The sequence below is a fragment of the Aulonocara stuartgranti genome, assembly GCF_965226115.1.
Source record: "Aulonocara stuartgranti genome assembly, chromosome: 10".
NCBI lineage: Eukaryota > Metazoa > Chordata > Actinopteri > Cichliformes > Cichlidae > Aulonocara > Aulonocara stuartgranti.
Genome location: NC_138946.1, coordinates 24,385,018 through 24,408,533, shown reverse-complemented (window position 1 = coordinate 24,408,533; position 23,516 = coordinate 24,385,018). Strand labels below are relative to the sequence as shown.

The window sequence follows — 23,516 nt, the reverse complement described above, 5'->3', positions numbered from 1 at the left end:
CAGCATCTGGCCAATCCACAACCTTTCATTGTTTATACCGTTACAAAAAAAAAAATCATCGGCCCATAAAAACGGAAAATCACCATTGGGCATACCGGGCATTTGCCATTAGCCCAGCTATGGTCGTGCCAGCTGTGGCACGCGCGCCTGGGGTTGCCGACCCCTGTACTACAACAACATGTGAATGGAGCAGCTGCGAAAGAATTTAACGTAATGAATCAATGGTATGGAAGTGGAGGAAACGCATCCAAAATTTGCCGTTTTTTATTCCGCGGGTGCTCTCTAAGTGTAACCCTCAAAAGTTTCGGGAGTCGGCTGCACTTTGGTATACAGATAAGTTCATGGTCGACTCTTTTCCTGTGAATGCAAAATAAGCTCAAACCATAGCCCCTCCACCACCGTGCTTGACAGTTGTAGTGCTGTGTATTATGGCCAAACAGCTGTACTTTGTCTCGCTTGCCTAAAGGACATTGTTCCAGAAGCTTTGTGATTTGTTCAGGTGAATTTTGCAATGGCTGCTACTTACTGTTTTTAATTCCCATGGAAGCAGAAATGATGTGCTTAGACTCCGAGATCTCTCTTTTTCACACGACTGCTGTAATCATGTTTCATAATGAAGACTAATAGTTTGTCAGTTGTTTATGTTTTTTCTTGGAGAGTAATTTGCAAAATCCAGATATTACATATTTTGCAAGCAGAGAGTTAGGGATTAGGGTTACTTAGATGTGAGAGGGTTAAAGTTGTAATTGATATCTTCATTGCTGCTGATGGTGCTGGTAGAGCTTTTGTAATCCCCGATGAAATCAGTAGTGCAGGTGAAACTCTGGGCCTCCAAAGCAGATTGGTGTCGCAACACGTTTCAGATCATATCTCTACGTTAGATAATTTCCTCCTGTTGTAAGGAGTTGTTACACCAAAGCATATATCTATTGTGGTGGCATACTTCCAAATAAAGCATCCAAGGCTTTCCTCTTGCAATGTCTCATCACTACTGGAGTATTAAAGCACGTGTTACTTTAAATTCAGTATGGTATAACCTTGCTGTGGATCTCTGCATGGAGTCCAAATCTGATTAGACTCAAATAGCTGTTATGACAGCAATACTGAACTATGCTGACCTTGCTCTCATTATTTTTGAGATTTCATTTCTCTGGCTTTTCTTTTTCGCTGCAACTCGATCATTTCTGATTAGTCAGTTTTTTGTCTGCGAGCTGAACGGACACCAGAAAGACATTTCTCTGCCCTCTCGCCGACCTTGGTTGTCATGGCACTGAATTAAAGCTAGTTACAGATCAAGGACAACAAGAGAGGCGAAAACTGTTAAATTCCAAGATCAAGTAAGTCAGAGGCTTTTACAGCGATGGACTGGGGAATTCAGACTGTGTGTGGGATGACGAAGCAAGATGAATGTGTGTACTGAATGGAAAGAGGAGCTAGTTTTTCTAAAAATGAGCAACTACTAGCTGAAACATACACCTGCTGTACACTTAAAGAAATTACATATTAATGGTTTTAACTCCTATCATAGTATAATATACGTGTAGCTTTTATTTCTGGTGACAGAAATGTCACATACATACAGTGGGGCAAAAAAGTATTTAGTCAGCCACCGATTGTGCAAGTTCCCCCACCTAAAATGATGACAGAGGTCAGTAATTTGCACCAGAGGTACACTTCAACTGTGAGAGACAGAATGTGAAAAAAAAATCCATGAATTCACATGGTAGGATTTGTAAAGAATTTATTCGTAAATTAGGGTGGAAAATAAGTATTTGGTCACCTCAAACAAGGGAAATCTCTGGCTCTCACAGACCTGTAACGTCTTCTGTAAGAAGCTTTTCTGTCCCCCACTCGTTACCTGTATGAATGGCACCTATTTGAACTCATCATCTGTATAAAAGACACCTGTCCACAGCCTCAAACAGTCAGACTCCAAACTCCGCCATGGCCAAGACCAAAGAGCTTTCGAAGGACACCAGGAAAAGTATTGTAGACCTGCACCAGACTGGGAAGAGTGAATCTACAATAGGCAAGCAGGTTGGTGTGAAAAAATCAACTGTGGGAGCAATCATCAGAAAATGGAAGACATACAAGACCACTGATAATCTCCCTTGATCTGGGGCTCCACGCAAGATCTCATCCCGTGGGGTCAAAATGATCATGAGAACGGTGAGCAAAGATCCCAGAACCACACGGGGGGACCTGGTGAATGACCTGCAGAGAGCTGGGACCAAAGTAACAAAGGTCACCATCAGTAACACACTACAACGGCAGGGAATCAAATCCCGCAGTGCCAGACGTGTTCCGCTGCTGAAGCCAGTGCATGTCCAGGCCCGTCTGAAGTTTGCCAGAGAGCACATGGATGATACAGCAGAGGATTGGGAGAATGTCATGTGGTCAGATGAAACCAAAGTAGAACTTTTGGTAAACTCAACTCGTCGTGTTTGGAGGAAGAAGAATACTGAGTTGCATCCCAAGAACACATACCTACTGTGAAGCATGGGGGTGGAAACATCATGCTACGGGGCTGTTTTTCTGCCAAGGGGACAGGACGACTGATCCGTGTTAAGGACAGAATGAATGGGGCCATGTATCGTGAGATTTTGAGCCAAAACCTCCTTCCATCAGTGAGAACTTTGAAGATGAAATGAGGCTGGTCTTCCAACATGACAATGATCCAAAACACACCACCCGGGCAACAAAGGAGTGGCTCCGTAAGAAGCATTTGAAAGTCCTGGAGTGGCCTAGCCAGTCTCCAGACCTCAACCCCATAGAAAATCTGTGGCGGGAGTTGAAAGCCCGTGTTGCTCGGCGACAGCCCCAAAACATCACTGCTCTCGAGAAGATCTGCATGGAGGAATGGGCCAAAATACCAGCTACTGTGTGTGCAAACCTGGTAAAGACCTATAGTAAACGTTTGACCTCTGTTATTGCCAACAAAGGTTATGTTACAAAGTATTGAGTTGTATTTTTGTTATTGACCAAATACTTATTTTCCACCCTAATTTACGAATAAATTCTTTACAAATCCTACCATGTGGATTCATGGATTTTTTTTTTCACATTCTGTCTCTCACAGTTGAAGTGTACCTCTGGTGCAAATTACTGACCTCTGTCATCATTTTAGGTGGGGGAACTTGCACAATCGGTGGCTGACTAAATACTTTTTTGCCCCACTGTATTTCTGTGCAAATCTGGGACTGCAAACTTCCAAAAATACCGATGACACAGCAACCACAAGAGACAGAACAATTTTCGACAAATCTGATGGTAGTACAGCTGGAAATTAACGTTTTTCAATTGATTTTATTTTCCTCTTCTTGTTCTTCTGTCTGAACAGATTGTGCCACAGTCTCCAACTTTAAGCCTAATGGTAATCAATGGGCTGAGGAGGCTCCAAATTGGCCTGCTCCTGTTTCTTTAGTGTTAAACAGATGTTGGGAAGAATTGCTGGACATGCCTGTCATTAATGCTGAACAATTATTGAAAACCTTTTTCCAAAGGTTTCTTTCACTCTTCTGCTCTGAGTGAAAAACTCAATGTAAATCTCCCGACATCGTATGAAATCTGTAGCAGTTTCTCATAAGTCAATACAGTGATATAAAGCTCAGAGGAAATGTTCCCAGTGGACACATAACCTAAGTTGGCATCTACTCCAAACACACACTAGAAAAGTATGTCCAGTACTAAAAATGTCCCCGAGGTGCCTGCCTTAAAAAGAGTGCCTGGTGTGGCATACTTGGTAAAAGGCCTAGGGGGGGCTAACTGAGAAAATACTGGAGGGACTCCAGCCCAGCTGCCAGGGGAGTGCCTGGAGTTCCTGTGGGAAGAGCGCCATAAGAAACTGCATAGGGAAAGATTCAAGGTTTAGTAGAAAGATGATTGGATGAGATGGACTGTAAGAGGAAAATTTATCAGGCTGCATGGTATAAAAAGTCTAGGAATTTAGCACATAATAAGTCCGACATTCTTATTTCTTTGAATCTTAACCAATGCACTGGATGCACAATATGATCGCACTTATAACTGTAATGATGGTAGGAACTGGTACTTATATAGTATAAATATGTCATTAAAAAAAAAGGTGTTATTGTAAAATGGATTCTTTGTACAGGGAGTGAGTGTGTGCACAACAATTTCACAGCATCTGAAATGATAAGTATCAGGGACCAAGCAGTAAGGCATAAAGGACACAACTGTTTAATTTAAAAAAAAGGGGTTTTATTGACCCCAAAATATGAAAATATATTTAACAAAGCCAAAAAACTTAAACAGGCAGACCAATAAAAGAGGTCAACTCAATAAACTAAACTCAAGATAACAATTAACAAACCCTGAAACAAACATAAGACAAACTGACCTGCTGAAATGACACAGGGGGAACATAAATACTGGTTTAGCTAAACCAAATGACACATACAGGGGGAAAACAAAATGGCTGCCATATAACCAACTAATACAAAACAATTAAACAAACTTGAAACACCCCCCAGGCAATGAAGCATGTGGTGCTATCCAATTAGGCTGTCAGTGGTACTTCAGCCTCCCAGTCCTTTGCCACACCTTTAGCCAGACAGGAGGAGAAGCCAAACCCCAGGTAACTCAAACAAAGAAAGATGTATTAATATAACATAAAACAGAACTTTGACCTTGCAGTGTTAATATGTGTGCACACCATATAAACATTGGAAGGTGCGATGGAAAAATAAATAAATTTAATAAAGAAACAACATTGAACAATAAGTAGAATATATTTAAAGTAGTGACTGCAAAGTAAACTAAAGTGGCGGTGAGGTGTGGAGCTTACCATGTGTGGCTTGCCATCACAATGAGAAAAATGCTCCCAAAGAAAGTGATGGACAACAAGAACACCGTTAGCACGGCCAAAAGGCCTTTTGTCATTCTGATGTGTTTAAACGCCTGTTTATCACATTTTCAAACAGTTTCCACTCCAACAGATTCTGAACTTCTTTGACTAGCTCCTCTCAAACACTTCAACTACAGTGAGTGAAAGATGTGAGAAATCTTGGCCTAGAGGAATGACTGCAGATGAGACATTTGCAGTCGGGCAAAGGTACCGTTTGATATTACCCAAAGCACTTCACCCCCACCCTCCTACTTCAGCTTCTCTCTGGTGCATATTATCTGCTTAAACCAGGCGAGTGGATGACAGAATAAAGATGCAAGCAAAGAAAAATCAGTCACATTGAAAAGGCTATGAATGATACAAGGCAAGGGACAATATACTGCATAATGCCACGCCGGATAATATTATCAATATATTGTTGGTAGATGTGGCAAGAATATGAGTGGGAGGATCTGGTGAGGAAGATTAGTTATAATGTAAAGGTTATCTCATGCATAAATGCAAACTTTAAATTCAAAATTTATTGACAAAAGGCCTGTAGAAATCTCTTCCCATCATGCCTTCTTCCCAGGAAGATGGAAATATTTGTCTTCATATGTTTAAATTAATTAATTAATCAGTCCCTCCCATAGCTGCAGTCAAGAAAAATGATCAGCTTCCAGTATATCTTTTCTCCCAAAGCTCCAAGCAGCTTCACTAATCCCCTCCATTCGATTTGAGTCGCCTTTGGCTCTCAGCGGCAAGACAGCGAGAAGTTCAGCGGGTGCGTCGTCAGGCCACTTTGGATATCAGGATTCTTATCAGTCATCCGGCAGCTCTCACGTCAACTCAGATGGGGTGACGCACATTTGAGATAGAGACAAGGTAGTTGGACGAGGATGCTGTGGCATTTCCTGAGGTGCCCACTTGGAATTCAGACTGTATGAGCAGTAACAGCAGCAGCAACCAAATGCTTAAGAGATTAAAAATTTGTTGGAATGGAAGTTAATCAACGAGACCGTTTGTTTGTTCCTTCCTTTTCTCCTGTTCTATTATCAGGGTTCAACAGCTTTTCAAGCCGCTAACTTTAAAAGGGTGCTCTCGGTAATATACGAATGATGCAGCACTACAATAGGTGCGTCAAATCCACATGTACTGCTTTAATATGAGCTGTAGAGTGCTGCATTTACTGTCCAATATATATTGTAATTCTCCAGTGTACAAGTATGTATTCACTATGTGCACAGGAACAAAAATCATGCCCTTCTTTCTTCATTTAAAAACAATCCAAGGGCACACACTGTTGGGGATTAACATATGAAACACAATTTATGAAGTCCATTGCAAGTACTAGTGTGAAAAGCATTGCACTGTTGTTATTACAATGTAATCTACCAGGAATGAGCATCTATGTGACATCTTTCCAGTTGTTGCCTCCTCCTGTTCCATCAAATGTTAAAGGGGACCCGTTCTGCTCTTTTCCAGCAATATATTTTTTTTATTTTGGGACTCCACTAGAGTAGCTTTGCATAATTTACTTTTAAAGCTGCAGATAGAAAAAGAAAAACCTTTTATTTAACTGATACTGGCCCTTTATGCAGCTCTCTAAAAGATGACTTTCTTCTGATTGACTGACTGCAGAAAAAGAGGCTCCTCTTCCTGCTGCTGTGGAGGTTTCAAACTGTTCCTGGCAACTAATTTGTTTGTTAAGGCAAGATAGATCTATGCTTTCATGCTATTTACACCTAGCTTTTGACCCTATCATCTCAATGTCGCAGCAGAAATCAGACCAACATTTTTCACATCTTCTATCATCCAATTCTGGTGGAATCACTGTGTGAACAGTAGCCTCAGTTTCCTGTTTTTAGCTGACAGGACTGGCAGTTGGGTTTGAATATCAAGACAAGACATTTGTCTTTAAGTGATTTAATGTTGCTTCTACCTCAAAATTCCAGAATAGCTCAGTAGGTATAGTGTTTGCCCCATGATCAGAAGTTCGAGGGTTCAAATCCACTGAACGGCTACCCTGAGGTACCCTTGAGCAAGGTAACGTTTCTACACACTGCTTCCTGGGCTCTGGGGTGAATTTGATGTCTGTGAAATATACAGACAAAAACTTTGGCCGTTAATATCAGCCACGGCCAAAAGTAGAAAAAAATAGTTGGAAAGTAGTTCCTTAGAGCAATTCAATTAGATTTTATTCATACAGCTCCAAAAAACAACAACAGCCACCTTTATATTGCAATACTCGATATTGTAAAGCTAAGACTCAGAGAGAACCCCAACAATCAGACGAACCCCTATGGGCAAGCATTTGGGAATGGTGGGAAGGAAAAACCTGCTACTTTAAATTTTGCCTGTGTTTAATATGAACATCCAGCACTGTAACAGAATCGATGACAGTAAGGAAAAGCAAATAGGTCCATCTATTTTGTATTCTTCAGCGCACTCTGCTTCATTGCTAGACAAGTCACATTCTTGTTAATGAAAAGGCTGGTTTTTTGTTTGTTTTTAAATGGGGTTCAACATGGATTTGGTTTGTTTAGCTGTGTTTAGGTCAAAGCTACTGAGAACCTTCAGGAGAACAAAGCATTTTCAGAGGTGACTCATGCTGCACAAGTGGGTGTAACCTGAAGGTTCAATGAATAAAATCCTCACAATTTTTCCAGCGGCCTCACCTTTCTGACCCTTCTCTCTAATAAAACCACCGAAGCTCATTGCCTCACACTTGAGATTCGCCCCTCACTGTCTTCACAGACATCCTGTTTGAAATGAGGATGCATCACACTGAGGAAGTGACGGGGCGTTTAAGTTGGTGGTAGGTGTATAGCAGTAAATCTTCAAATCCAATCACAACTTTTCTCTAAAATCTGATTTGGTTACCTTTTCCTCTGGCCAGCCCCAATGTAACCTCAGAGCTCCTTTAGCTGGTAATGAAATTCAGTCCCTGTTGTGTGTACAGCGAAGATTTAATCAAATAGTTTGAAACTGCTTTATATATTCAGCATCCTGAGGCTGTGGGATAAAATAACTGGCCCCACAAAACGAGGCAGATCCGTCACCGAGCGAAGCACACATTTGCACACAACAGCACACTTGAACTTTAGCTTCCACAATTACTCCTCTTCACTAAGGTTTATTTGCCATCACTCTGTCAGCTCATGAAGCACCTTCATCTCTTCCTGCCACCCGAACAGCTCTCATTACCGCTCACTTCCCTCCAGCCTCGCTGCTCATTCCACACCTTCTGGCTGCCAGCAGGCACCAGCATGCCCTGGGAGACCAACACTACATCTCTTCCCCAGCCAAGAGTGCAATCCTTCACCTGTCAGACTGGTTCAGTGCACTAACCTTGGATTGGCGCCAGTCCACTCACTCAGTGCATGCCCGTTCCACTAACTCAGACTGCTGGGCCCACACGCATTTTGTTCCCACCACCAGCCCAGCGAGTCTGCTTCTTCTTCTCAGGGTGTCAGTCATCCATGTAAGACGCTAACACTACAGCAGAAAGTGACCACATCGAGGTTAGCTTTCACAAACAATATGGTGTGCCACTAAAAGTATCAAAGGCCTTTGATGTTTAGTCCCTTTCATTTCAGCTGAGGAATATTGGAAATCAGGGATGCCCTTCAGAAATGGGACTAAGTAATAATTAATTAAAGAGACGCCTTTTACAGAACATTGCTAATTAAGAAACTTTCACAGGATAACATTTAAATCCATAGTGTCTACTACAGAAAGTAAACTTCCCAAAAAGTTTATGCATATATGATTAGGTTAGAAACTTGCCCCTCCCTTCCTTCCCTCCCCATCTCCAGCTGCCTCCCTCTTCCCGCTCCACCACAACCACCCACACATGCAGGGCCTTGGAGTAGGGGTATGTCACCAGGGTGCAGAGGAGGCTACCCCCCCCCCCCCCCCCCCCCCCCCGTCCCCTTCTGGCTGCCTCTGCCTCAATTTTATCCCACAACTTAGACATTCACATTACTCACACTCTCATTACACATACATATAGGATCTTGGGGGTGGGCACGATACACGGACTCCAAAGTACCATCAGGGTGTACACCCCACCCCTGGCATCGTTGCCCACCTCTCAATTTTAAATACACGTAGACATTGAGGGCTAGCAGGAGGGACCATGCGCTTACCTGCTGCTCTCTGGCAGGTAGCTCCAAGCCCTCCTGGGTTTTAAATGCACCTTAGAACACACATGCATCAACATTACAATGAGCGGGTGGAGGGAGGTTTGGAGTCTTCTCTCACCCCCATTCTCTGCGACCTGCTGGAGCAGGGGGGCTAGGACTAGGAGGAGGAGTTGGCCGTCCGACTGCGGTCTGGAGTGTGGAGCCTTCCTGCTGCTGCGGAGTCGGGGCGGTCTGCCTCCCCCCACCGCAGGGAAAAGGGAAACACCACCTGGGTCTGGGTGCAGTTCCCCCCTCCAGGGGCGGGGGCACCTAGACCCGGTTTGTAGAGTACGCTTGGGGAGTGTGATCGTGTGTACAACGTCTCTTTATGTCTGTCTCCACGTTGGTTGAGTGTGGAGTAAGTGCATATGAGAGCATGAGGGTGGGAATGGATGTTTGTATCTGTGTGTGCCTGTATGTCTGTGTCTATATGTCAGGTTGGGTGTCAGGCGCCACCTCTCTGGGGACATCTCAGGCCCTCCAAGGTTTGGAGGCCTATCTCCCCCTACCACCACTTCCCCTGCCAGTGGCGGACTCCCTCAGACATCGGTGCGTTGGTGGTTCTTTGTGTCCGGGGATGGGCGTCCAGGTACACACCGGCTCACTCCTTGGCGGCCGCTTATCGGGGCCTGGAGCCTGGGGCTCGCTCGGGCCACTTCGGAGGTGGGGTGCCCCCGGCCTCTCGGCCTGGGGCTCGGTCACTCAGGCGCAGCTGGCTGCCGGCGGAGCTCACGGGCGCGTCACTGCAACTCCCCCTGGCTTCTGCTCCGCGGCTGCTGAGTGAGCCCTCATCTGGGACTCTCCTCAGCTCTTTCTGGGACAGCTGCCCCTCTGTTGGTCTTCCTTGGTCTCTTGTGTTCTGGGGGCCTCTGGATGTGTGAAGTTTTGATCTCCTCCACACCTGCTTCACGCCCTGGAGGACGGGGCTGTGGCCCCCCCACACCCTCTAGCAGATCATTACATGAAGGAACCTTTTTAAAAAAAACAAGCGCATCCATGCTCACAGGTGTACACACGGGTGATCACACCCACAAACTACACCCTTTTTGGCTCCTACCTCAAAGCACACTGTGTTCTGTTGATCTTATGTGCTGCACAATAATGTTTAACATTTAGTATTTACTGTCATATTCCCATATATCATTGTGATGCTGTTTATTCTATTACTCTTGTTCTCTTCTGCTTGCTTTCTTTTTTCTTTCTCAGCAGGTGATCCAGGTGATTGATATATGCATTTTTTTTTTCTCTGCCCGTTCTGTTGGTTTTTGTTTTTTGCCCTTCTCCCCCGTCCCTCTTCTCAGCTGTTTCTCTTTCCCTCTTTCTTTCTCCCCTTCTTTCCCCCAGTCAAGTCTGTCCCGTATTCAGTAAGTGAAAATAAAATAAACAATAAAAGGTGAATCAAATGGACCATTACGGCAAGGCTGGGATGGTCAGTTTGGTAAAGTAAATCCGTTGGGCATCTTTCTTTGCCTTTAGACAACAATTCTGATGGTAAAAGAGCCAAACGGGACAGGCCAAAAAAAAAAAAAAAAAAAAAAAGAAACTTTTCCTTGTGCTCCAGGAGGCAGAATACCCTTGATTTAATACCCGTGTTTATCCCATCTAATGATGCCATCAGAAAATATGCCACCAGCAGCTTGGTTTTAATGCGCTCTCCTGCCTTGTACTGCAACCATGGAAGTGACAAAACAGCCAATTTAAATTCCAAATTAAAGCTTTCTCTGCAAAAGTACTCAGTCAAAATCTAAGCCAAAAATCCAAACTAAATTAAAGTGATTAAATATTATAATTTAGGCTTTAAATATTTTAAAACTATGGTAACACCAACCTCAGGTTAACGGCGTGCACCATTCGCCGCTCCAGTGAGTCGGCGTTTTTGATATCATTAATTTGGTGACAAATGCTGCAGCGTTGGGTTTTTAATTTTAGGGCTGTAAAATGCTTTACTATAATCTGTTTCTGCAACACTGTGTGCTTGCTGCTCCTAAACATCGAGGATAAAGCTCTGCAAAAGTCCATGCAAGTTTGTTTCCTGTCTATAGAAAATAGTCAGTCGTCATCACTTTAACAGGGAGTGTAGTGCTGTTGTGTACAAATATTAATTACTGTCTGGATTTTGAGATATAGCAGCTCACTGTCTGCCTTTTCATGTAAGTGAGCAATTGTGCAGTGTGGGGAAACTGAGACTTTTTGTGGAAAATATGTAGGAATCGGCTATCAAGAGGACCAAAAGCACAGAGTGACTCCTGTTAATGGTTGTTAACAAGTAATCGTTCAGTGTAACACTTCACAGTTCAATTCTTTTTTTAATTTGTGTCATCAAAATAAATAACATAAAAATGGGCTTACACCACCCTTTTAAATAAATAGACAAATGGATATTTTACATGAAAAAAACATGGACTGTACCATTGTCATGTAGGCAGTAATAGACTGCAACTAACAAGTCTTTACTTACATTTCTCTGTCTATTCATTTAACTAGCAGTAGCTAGTCATTGTAACTCAGATATAAGGATCGTTAAATACACAATATATTCAAACCCTCTGCGGTGTGGAAAGAGAGGACATGCTCAAGGTGGGCGCTTTGAAGGTTACTCTGTGTCCTCTCATCAACAATACTTCACTGGCCTTTGGATCCAGTCCACGAGTTAACATTTAATGCCTTAGTGTTGCTGATAAATTAACATGTGTTCAAATGCACATATTACGTCATATTTTCGTCAAGTTAGTGGGTTTAGACACCCCCGGAAACTGGTACAGTCCACTCCCACAGACAAAACAAAGCAAAGACCAGGTGGCGATGTTACAAATGAAGTGAGGCAACCAGGAAAATAAAATGGATAACGAGAATTTCAAATGCATTTTTCATATGGATAATTTTGCAAATTGAACAAAGAACTACAAAGCACAGACGTTTGTTATCCTTTTGAATTGAATACCATTTATCTGCTCCTGTTTCAGGCTCCTGCTGCTGCCATGCCGTTTTCTGCAGCACGATATAACAGAGCCATTGTTAAAGTTAGTTGTAACACCTGTGCTCTTCCTAGATACAAGTCAAGTACCCACTGTGAAAAAGGCCCATTGTTAGCTTAAAGGTCCTGCACACCCACACAGCTGTTTCCACTTATCCTTATTATTAAACCTGCTCAGGCTGGAGAAGAATACAAGCCGAAGCTCCGAGCGCTAGCGCACTGCACCTTTTTTAGAGCAGTCATATCGGTTTCATTTACAGTCACTGCCTCAGTAAATAAAACACGAGCCACTTGTGTTCAATGTCACAAGTGGCTCGTGTTAGTCTGTGTTAGTCACTCATTTGATATGAAAATGGTCAATAAGAATTAAAAAGTACGAGGTCCAACTAATCTTTCCATGTCTTCCTGCAGCCACTAATGAAAATTAATTAATTCTCACAATTCTGTTGCAAACTGATCTGATGATGAATTGGGGCCTTTTACTGATAGTTTTCCGGGCTGTCTTCACACAGCATCGGTAAATATCACTCATCTCATGTTCAAATATTCATAATTCACTTTTAACCATCAAAGTCCAACTTTAGAGTAGCTACACAGAATAATGCGATCAGACATCCTGGAAGTCATTAATAATTAACAGTATTTATATGCTGAGCCTATGACTAATATCAATGTTTAATAAAAGAAAGTATTTGTCAAATTTGGCGTTGACACGAAACTAAGACATACAGCAGTAATTGTTTTTTTCGGGGGTCTTTTTGCTCCTATTGCAACTCCCCCCCCCGAAATTCAAACATCGTGTTATGTGCAGATATAATGGCTGTTTGGTTCTTTGTGCTTCTTTTAAAATTGGATTCATGTGCTTGTGTTGAGATGGTGTGAATAATGAAGGGGGTTGAGGGAGTGAAACACAGCAGCTGGCACGATTATAAAACCTCTGTGTTTCAATAAAAATGATGTCAAATACAGAGGGAATGTCCCATTTCTTTAGTCCTCATCAGTGAATTTAAACAGCTGGCGCCTACTGGAAGAGGTTACAAGAGTGTGTGTTTTTGTGTGTGTGTGTGTCACAGAAAGCGTGTGTGTTTCAGTTAAACATGCAGATGCTACACGCCACACATTTGCTTTGTTTTTTTTCTGAAGTGGATATATGTGCAGCAGATGTTGCTCGAACGGTTTCTTAGCGACTAAGGGGTTCTCATTAATTTTTGAATTTCCATCGGTGCCGTCTGAGAGGCCACAGAGGCTTTTTGTTTGATATATGATTCATGTTAAGTGAGATATCACCTATTGCAGTTAAACTCTTCCCAGCCATTTCTAAAAGCTTTTTTTGTATTTTGGTGTTTTCGGTGTGTCTGAGCTACTTCAAACACACATGCCTGTCCATTTTTGATAAGTTGCGTGAATGGAAAATCCAGAATTATCCAGTATTACTTCATTCAAATATTTATGAGTACACTGTTATGCTGTCATATTTTAATATATTTTTTTGCCAGAGCATAATTATAGAGGTAGGTGCTTATTTGACAGTTGGAATATATCAAAACATGCCCTGCTCGATGGGGTTCAAGTCGTGAGCTTGGAGTTAAAAGGCTCGGTCTCAGTGGAGTGCACTCACAAGTTACGAAGCCTCAAACATCTGACATCATCTGTCTTATCACTTGCCCTCGGTTCTGGAAGTTGCATTCTTTATTATTTTCCATGTTCACCTTGGTGCAGAGGTGGCATTAGGTTTTGATTCTGTCATTTTGATGGACGCGGTTGTAAAAAGAAATCCATTGTAATCAGATTTTGTCTTTTTTTAAAATATTTTTTTAATGGTAAAATGATGAGTCATACTAGAAGAGTCAATTTTGTTACAATAACTAATATACAGCATAGAAAAGAGTGTCCATTTATGAGGGCATGAAAAGGAAAGACGAACAGAAATTCCAGTTGTGTCATGTCAACAAAACGAGAAGAAGATTAATGATTTTTTAAAATCTTGTGCAGTTACAGCAGAAATGCACAAAAACACCACTGTCGTTGTTCAAACAAAACGTGCACTTAGTGAACTCGGTGTACTTGCGCCTGCTTGGCATCATCAAGTCTATCAAGGGAGATTGCTGCAGAGGCAATTTCTTCCATTTTACATTTTTCCTCTGGGTAGACAACTTTTTTGGGCCCTATTTGATTTTATTGTGAAGTCTCAACTCGTCCCTCTGCTGCCACCCTGAATGCTAAAATTACCAGCAGCATTTCAGCACAAGTTTCATAACTGAGGAAGGTTTTCACCCGGGGAAGTGATATGAACCCTCTGAAAGTTTCCGACTTTCTTGGGACTTTCTGAGCATGTGCTGTTAATACTTGGGGGTACAGCCAAACCTGTGAACCTGTCGTGGTCATACAGTTAGTCCCAGGTGCACAACTTTTGTACACAACCTCAGTGAATTTTAAATCAAACAACCAAGATGTGATTGAAGGGCATACTTTCCAGCTTTAATTTAAGGGTTTACAACAAATTAGTAACTGTTTAGTAATTGGAGCCATTTTTACTTGAGCCTCAGGCTCAAAACCAGTCGGACAATTGGCTGTAAGCTGTTTGCTGCCCAAGTGAAACCACTGGTTTCAAACAGCTCTCGAACAAGACATTTCAAAGTTCTGAAAAAAATAAACTCATTGGACAGATAAAACCAAGATGAACTTTTCAACCAGAAGCTGTAAAACTGACAGGACTTCACATTGTAAATGGATACTGACCCAAAGCAATCTGCAAAAACAACCCTAGAGTTTCTCAAGGCAGAGAAATGAGAAATTCTTCAGTGGCCAAGTCAGTTACCTGATCTCAGTCCAATAAAGAGCTTGCTTTTCTGCTGTTAAATACAAAACTGGAGGCCGAAAGAAGCACAAACAAGCAGCAACTGAAGGCAGCTGCAGTAAAGGCCTCGAGGGAGGAAACACAGCATTTGGTGATGTTCAAAATAACAGAAAACAAAGTATGAACCTAACTGTAGACATGGTATGAGACCTCAGTGGAAGATTTTACAGCACATGTTGAATGCTATGTTATTAAAGACACAAATCACTGAGTGCTGCAAGTACTTTTCTCAGTAGTGTTGTGTGAGAGTTATGCAATGTACTGGTAGAAGGCCCCCAGTGTTCTTATTTCAAAATGAGCAGCTTTCAGATGAGTTAAATACTTAAAACACACAAGAGCAACTTGTTTCTGTTTACTGTGAAGTCCAACAAACAATGTTTCAAAGAGTCAATCACAAATAATTGGAAGTGTAATTTGCAGACAGTGGAGGTGTGCCGTCTTTCGCCTCCGGCTCTTCATCTAAGAGCTCACCCCATTAAACTTCTATTACTGTCGTCCATAATTAAAACTGATCCACTGTCAAAAAAGAAAATAAAATGTTATTTCATACATGCATTTTATGCAATAACCATCTTGCTTCATTAGCTTTTCACAGTAAAAGTCACCCAACCCAAATGCTTTCCCTGTGAGGCGCCAACAATTTAACGCAGCCCCCAGTACATGTTAGGAAATCGATTAGTAAACAGTCAAGGTTTCTCTACTAATGCAGAACATAAAAGAAAGTTAAAAGCAATAAAAAACACATTGTAAAAGAAGTGCTAACTGTGCCGCATTACATTACCTTTATAATCAATATAAATACAAAGTTCCCTGTAATATTGATAGCACAGTATCCTTTATATAAACCAGAGGGTTTTAATGTTTAATTTAACACCGAATAAAGTATAACTGGCAGAGTTTACATATTTCAACCTGCCTAATATAAAAACAGCACTTATATTTTGTAAAGCTTTAAAAGCATTTATGCTTGGTGTATTGTACAACATGAGTGCCACTACATTATGGAGGGAATAATCGCTAGAACACGAAGGAACCCTGATGCTTAATTGATATTTTTTATTGCCCACACATGCCCTCATAATGGCCACTTAGCTAAACTGAAGTACTTTGCCCAGATGCCTCAAAATTATGATGCGTTTTGTGTAGGAAGGCCATTTTTAAGATCCCTAACTCCCCGAGCTGATAATAATTACAATTGCATACATTTAAAGAGGTGACCTTCACCCAGTAAGTGTTTTAATGGATAATGCTGTAGCTCCAGTGGACTCTTTATATTGACTTGTTATTTTAGCAGGCATTAAGCTACAGAAAGTCAAGAGAAAACACAGTTTCCCAGTTTTCTGGGATTTCCTTTGAGGATCTTTCACGGAATATACACGATTCGTTTCCTTCCTTACAGAAGTGTGAAGAGCTGCATGTGGAAGAGTGCATGTGGGCATGGAGGGGTGGTTGACGAGGATTACTTTTATATTATAGGTCAGCTCCCAGGGGGATTTTAACTTAAATAAAGATGGTACTCATTAACTCATCACTGTTCCACATATAGTGGCCTTTTCATTTCACTACAGTATTGTTATGTTGGGGATTGTGGGTCGTGTAAATTAATAACTAATGGTTGATAGCATATGATGAATTCTCTAACAAAATGCTGCTGAGTGTTTTCTTTTTGGGAAACAACTCATTACTATAAATGTATTCTTTTTCTAAAAACGGAGAGTCCACCCAGTCGAGACAGTGGGAGATACTAACAAACAGCAGGCTTTCACACTGTTGTACGCAGTGTCAGCATATCAGTGGTTTTGCTAAATCTGACAGCTTTTGTTATTCTTGAACTCCACTTTCTTTTCCTTGTTTTTCCCTGCAGGGCAGTAGTTGGACACAGAGAGCCGTTGCCTGATGACAGTAAAGACAACATCACCATTTTCACCCGAATCTTAGACAGGCTGTTGGATGGATATGACAACAGGCTCCGTCCCGGGTTGGGAGGTAAGCAGTGCTTAGTTCCTAAACAGCTGTACTGATGATGGATACACAAAAATGTTAATCACACTGTAATCCCAAATGCTGAAAATCATTAAATACATTAATTAATCTACTAGGTCCTATGTCATTTCCTTCCTGTTGCGTTAATGAAATGGATTATTTTTGATTAAGTTGAACTTCTTTTGCAGATTAAGTGAGATTAAGTCATTTTACTTATTTTCATACTTTTCTTTCACTGTTGTGGCTTTTTCCCATTAATATTAGTTAATATAGAGTGGGTGTGCTGGGTAAGTTCTGGATTTAAGTAGCAAATTATCATCGTGTTTTGCAGAGTGATGTTTGCTGTGCAAAGACAGAACTTTGATGTAAACCTCAAGCTGTCGTCCTGATGCGTGAATCATTGCGTACAGTAGAATAAAGCGTAACAGTCGCATTTAATTTAAATATCAGGAGTTTATGTTGTTTCATTTCAGAATAGAATTACTTACATCTTCCTAAGGGAGTGGGAAAAAAGTGCTATAGTGCAAAATTTATTAACATAGTTGTGTAATAGAATATGAGTCCTGTTAAAGAAAATGTTGAAGTTGAATTATTGGCGTTTTTGTAATCAAGGGGTGTGTGAAGCATGAATCCATCTATTTAACTTGTGACTTAAATGCATGGGTTACAAGGTGTCAGATATTTATGGCTCTTTAGCCATTATTAGGGTTGGCGAAAAATAATCTTAATTACAGTGGGGCAAAAAAGTATTTAGTCAGCCACCGATTGTGCAAGTTCCCCCACCTAAAATGATGACAGAGGTCAGTAATTTGCACCAGAGGTACACTTCAACTGTGAGAGACAGAATGTGAAAAAAAAAATCAATGAATCCACATGGTAGGATTTGTAAAGAATTTATTCGTAAATCAGGGTGGAAAATAAGTATTTGGTCAATAACAAAAATACAACTCAATACTTTGTAACATAACCTTTGTTGGCAATAACAGAGGTCAAACATTTACTATAGGTCTTTACCAGGTTTGCACACACAGTAGCTGGTATTTTGGCCCATTCCTCCATGCAGATCTTCTCGAGAGCAGTGATGTTTTGGGGCTGTCGCCGAGCAACACGGACTTTCAACTCCCGCCACAGATTTTCTATGGGGTTGAGGTCTGGAGACTGGCTAGGCCACTCCAGGACTTTCAAATGCTTCTTACGGAGCCACTCCTTTGTTGCCCGGGCGGTGTGTTTTGGATCATTGTCATGTTGGAAGACCCAGCCTCGTTTCATCTTCAAAGTTCTCACTGATGGAAGGAGGTTTTGGCTCAAAATCTCACGATACATGGCCCCATTCATTCTGTCCTTAACACGGATCAGTCGTCCTGTCCCCTTGGCAGAAAAACAGCCCCATAGCATGATGTTTCCACCCCCATGCTTCACAGTAGGTATGGTGTTCTTGGGATGCAACTCAGTATTCTTCTTCCTCCAAACACAACGAGTTGAGTTTACCAAAAGTTCTACTTTGGTTTCATCTGACCACATGACATTCTCCCAATCCTCTGCTGTATCATCCATGTGCTCTCTGGCAAACTTCAGACGGGCCTGGACATGCACTGGCTTCAGCAGCGGAACACGTCTGGCACTGCGGGATTTGATTCCCTGCCGTTGTAGTGTGTTACTGATGGTGACCTTTGTTACTTTGGTCCCAGCTCTCTGCAGGTCATTCACCAGGTCCCCCCGTGTGGTTCTGGGATCTTTGCTCACCGTTCTCATGATCATTTTGACCCCACGGGATGAGATCTTGCGTGGAGCCCCAGATCGAGGGAGATTATCAGTGGTCTTGTATGTCTTCCATTTTCTGATGATTGCTCCCACAGTTGATTTTTTTCACACCAAGCTGCTTGCCTATTGTAGATTCACTCTTCCCAGTCTGGTGCAGGTCTACAATACTTTTCCTGGTGTCCTTCCAAAGCTCTTTGGTCTTGGCCATGGCGGAGTTTGGAGTCTGACTGTTTGAGGCTGTGGACAGGTGTCTTTTATACAGATGATGAGTTCAAACAGGTGCCATTCATACAGGTAACGAGTGGGGGACAGAAAAGCTTCTTACAGAAGACGTTACAGGTCTGTGAGAGCCAGAGATTTTCCTTGTTTGAGGTGACCAAATACATATTTTCCACCCTGATTTACGAATAAATTCTTTACAAATCCTACCATGTGGATTCATGGATTTTTTTTTCACATTCTGTCTCTCACAGTTGAAGTGTACCTCTGGTGCAAATTACTGACCTCTGTCATCATTTTAGGTGGGGGAACTTGCACAATCGGTGGCTGACTAAATACTTTTTTGCCCCACTGTATGTCTTTTGACTATGTTTAGTCAAAAGAGCAGGTCTAAGGAGCAGCATTTCTATGCTTCACTGAGGCACTTATTGATCCAACTGAACACTGTGGTTCAGTCCAGATGTATAGGAGACACATTTATTTATAAATAGAATTGATATATATTTTTTCTTTAAAAAAAAACTGTTACATAACTGATATGTGTCATGTTCTACATCTCAAACTGGTGCTTGAGGAAGTGAGTTAGGTGAGGTCGGAAGGCTAATTTGGCCCCTTATCAACACAGTCAGCAGTTGCTGCAGCAGTGCCTGACACATATTTATGAAGGTTATAAACTTCTAAGCCTGTAGCACACTCCTGTTCATCAGCACACATACTTACAGGTGCCATTGGCCCAACATGCACAGGGTGCAGGTTATTTTATATATCCTTATGCAATTTTCATGTTGCTCTTTTCTAAATGTATATATTCAAACAAACTACTGACATTTTCTTTGTGGTGTAAATATCAGATATTAGACTAGTGTAGCTGAAACTTCAATTTTCTTCTCAACTGAAGGTTTTTGGCTTCATGAAACCAAACTGACACTATGCACTGCTAGTGGACAATACGGAGCATTTTTTTTTTTTTTACATCACTCTTGTGGAAAAGTGCGTTCCCTTGGGTGAACATCTTTGTTCAATCATGCCCAAATGGCAAATAAGCACACACGTCAGTGGAAATCCCACTAATTGATGCCATTTCATCCAAATATCCGTGCCCTAAAGGACAACAGCAAGCCCACATGCTCAAACGTGCTTTACCATTTCTCAGCCAGTCAGCTGGAATGTCCAATTCTGCTCTACTGCTTGATTCACATGCCATGAGCATACCTACTGGGCAACAGGCCTACCATGCTGGATGACTCGGGCTCTGTGGCAGTAACCAGGAAAAGGAACCAAACATAGGTTGTTCGTGTTATATTCCCATCTCCAAAGGCAAAACAGATGATCAGGTGTCTCTCTGTACAGAAGTGACTGCCTATAGGTTAAAGCACAATTCTATCAACACCTCTTTACTCACAGTTCTTTAGGAAAATTGTCACTAAGCAAAGCAAATAGTAGGACTGAAGCTGAAATGATTCTGATTGGTTAAAATATGTCAGTTATTTGTATGTAAGTAGGGTGCCATAGCTGTACATATTTCTAAAGTTGCTTTATGCACTGGTGTATCATAGCTTTATTACTTTTTATGAAGGCACAGAATGGGGACCTGTTTGAATTTTTCATATTTGAAATCCTCTTTGATATTTAATAGACAGGAAGGTGGTGACATTTATTATCCTCTTATTTCTTTATTCATCAAAAATATGACAGGAATATATAAAATATATAAATTATAAATTTAACATTTTATGATATATTTTAAAATGTATTTTAAATGTAAAATATTGTAAAACTATTTGACACAGGTTTAAATCTGCAGATTAGATTAGGAGCATCTGGCCTTCACACAGACCAGGCGCCACGCTTTTGTATAGCAGGGACGCTTTAATGTCTAAAGCTGCTGCCTGCACAAGAAGAAAAGCACCAATCTTCCTCCTGCTGGCCACCCCATGCCTTCTGAAAAAACAGTCATGTGGGACCATCTCAGACAAGCAGACTGGGCAGAAACTGGAAAAATGCCATTTCATTTTATTTTCAGCAGCATCTATTAGCTCTGCCCTATGCTCCAGTGCTTTGTTGTAAACAGAAACAGGGCAAATCATTCTGTTCCCCTGCCTATGTCTTCCATGGAAACTGCTGACTTGGTGTTGTGATAATCGTGTATTTGTGAGAGCTATTTGAGTCACAGAAATGATTAATGTGGAAGTGGATCTCCTCCCTTGGGATGGAAAGGGGGGGGTCTTTGCTAAAGGATTAAAGACCTCACCTGTGGGTGGCCATTTAGATCTGGGACACAGTTAGAGCGAGGATCCATTCACTTTTGGAGAAAAGCCTCATCACTCTCTAGTCGTTGCACCACCGGGAGCAGCTATTTGTCTCGCCAGCGGCCCAAGAGCCTGCTTTACACGGTTACCCCAGAGGAGCTGATTCAGCCCACACTGAAGAGGGCAAATTTTGATCTGTCATGACTTTCATCTCATGCCCTACTTAATGCGATGTTAAAATCATTAGTGACGTGTTTGGAAACAATCCTTCCACATCGCATATTTCATATCACAATTAAAGGTCTGCACTAGCATGCCGTATAATGATCAGTGTGATCGGTGTTGCAAATTCAGGAATCATCTATAAATCATTATGACAGAAAAGCAATTATGGGGCTTTTATTGTTACATAACATGCAAGGATGCATGTCATTAAAACTGAAGAAATACATCTTCCTTAAGAATAGACACAGTAGAAAGTCTTATAGAGTTATGACAGAATCAGACTCAGTGTTTGTATGTGTGTGTAACTGCAAAACATGTGTACATTATCTGAGTTAAAAAATGCTTAATGTTAAGCTGCTGCATATTATTCCTGAGCCAGTAGTCCTTTAAGGCTGACTAAAATCATTTTGGGTCAAAAGGGAATCTCATCTCTGAAGATACAGACTTGGGCGTGGCCCAAAGCAAATTTTATGCCTCAGTGGTCAAAAACGAGCTTGAGCCAAACAAATGGTAGTTTTACTGAATGGATAACTTTCAGAAGCATCTGTGAAGCTGCTCGCAGCAACATTTTGCCTCCGAATTGAGGTCAAGGAAGAAGGAAAAAAAACAAACAACAACTCCTGGGCCAAATCCTTAGGACTGTTATAGCCAGTGCTGTGTGTATTTTAGAAAATGTCTTATATTATTGGTGTAGCATTATGTTCTTAAACCAGCAGCCTGTGCTACAAGAACACGGATTTGATGAAATGATCCATAAAGACAGTTTGAATCCAGGTATTAAGCCGTCCAGGAGGACACAAATTCCTCCCTGAGCATGCATAAGTCTTCTGCATTTGTTTTATTTTTTTTCCTTCAAATTGAGATGTTTCTCTAACCGTTTAATACTCTAGGCTTTTTCTAAGGTAGCTTAGTTAAAATCCAACCAGCAAACTTCACTGTCATGCACACAAACAATCAGCTTAACAAAGACAGAGCTCCAGCAATGCTTTTTTTGTGTACAGACTGAGTAATGACCGTAATGTGTTCTGGTCCTCGTTGTCTCTTTTCCTCAGAGAGCGTAACAGAAGTGAGGACAAACATCTATGTCACGAGTTTTGGACCCGTTTCAGACACAGACATGGTGAGTATCAGTTTCCTCAGCTTCCTCCTCACTCTGATCAGAATCATCAAACCTAAGAAGGCTTTCATCCCTTTACCTGTTACTGTTTGGCAGAGGTGCTTAGTGTGGCATTTGGATTGTGTAAGCATCTTTGCTTCAAGGTCCTTGTAGAGGATGTTGGATTTGTTGGTCTTAGCTATTCATGCATTTTTTATTATTATTATTAGTAGTAGTAGTAATGGTTTTGTGTACATATATTTATGTTATATACTAGCAGACAACTTTCGGATGGTGCTTTTCCTTGTCAAAGTGGTCTCCCTGTAAAACACAGCCTTTAAAAGCCTCAGATGACCCTCTTTAAGCAGCAATTGCCTGAGAATTTTTATGCGTTGTCATGAGACCCTGTACAGCATTTGACATATTTGATCATGCAGCTCTAATTGACCACCTTGAGCTCTGGGTTTGTTTCCGAGGCTGAGCACAGAGCTGGCTTGACAGCCTGCATGACATAGCAAGATTAGTGCGTTTTTGCCAAACTTTGAGTGTTTCGGTCTCACTGGAGCTCTGCTTCACTCTGTTCTGGGGCTCTAAGCGTAGCTCCTCTACAGCAGCTTGTGTTCACACTGTCAGACTCGAACGCGAGTCGATGAGGATCTCCTGAGGATGTCATAAACTTGTGTGAAGACGGTTACAGAGGATGTTAAAGGTGAACGGCTTTACTTCCTTAATGGTATATGACAGATGTTCTTTATGTTAACTAACTCAACTGTAGAGTACAGAGACACATAAATATTCATGCTGTCATGGTTAAGTGTGCCGGGTAACAAAGACACAAATAAAATGAGTGGGTGTATATCTGTATATAATTAGATAATGGCTTTTTATTTTATTATTTGAGACTGAGTGGGAGCTGACTTTTGATGGATGCTTGTTTTAAATTCTACGTTTGTTAGACTGGGACTTCTTTTTAAGCCCCTTGGGCTCTCTAGTCCTTTGTTCTGTAACGCATCTTTTTGGGGCAAAAAAGTATTTAGTCAGCCACCGATTGTGCAAGTTCCCCCACTTAAAATGATGACAGAGGTCAGTAATTTGCACCAGAGGTACACTTCAACTGTG

The 23,516-nt window shown here is 41.5% G+C and overlaps 1 protein-coding gene across 4 annotated transcripts in view; it reads left to right on the top strand.

The window, feature by feature from the left end:
- The window catches only part of gabra3 (gamma-aminobutyric acid type A receptor subunit alpha3), a 122,612-nt gene that overhangs the window by 50,198 nt on the left and 48,898 nt on the right, over window positions 1-23,516 (top strand). For all 4 annotated transcript variants that reach the window (XM_082548066.1, XM_082548067.1, XM_082548065.1 and 1 more), the window contains 2 exons: window positions 16,729-16,850; window positions 22,354-22,421. In XM_082548066.1, the coding sequence (XP_082404192.1) occupies window positions 16,729-16,850; window positions 22,354-22,421 (190 nt within the window). The remainder of the gene's footprint in view (window positions 1-16,728; window positions 16,851-22,353; window positions 22,422-23,516) is intronic.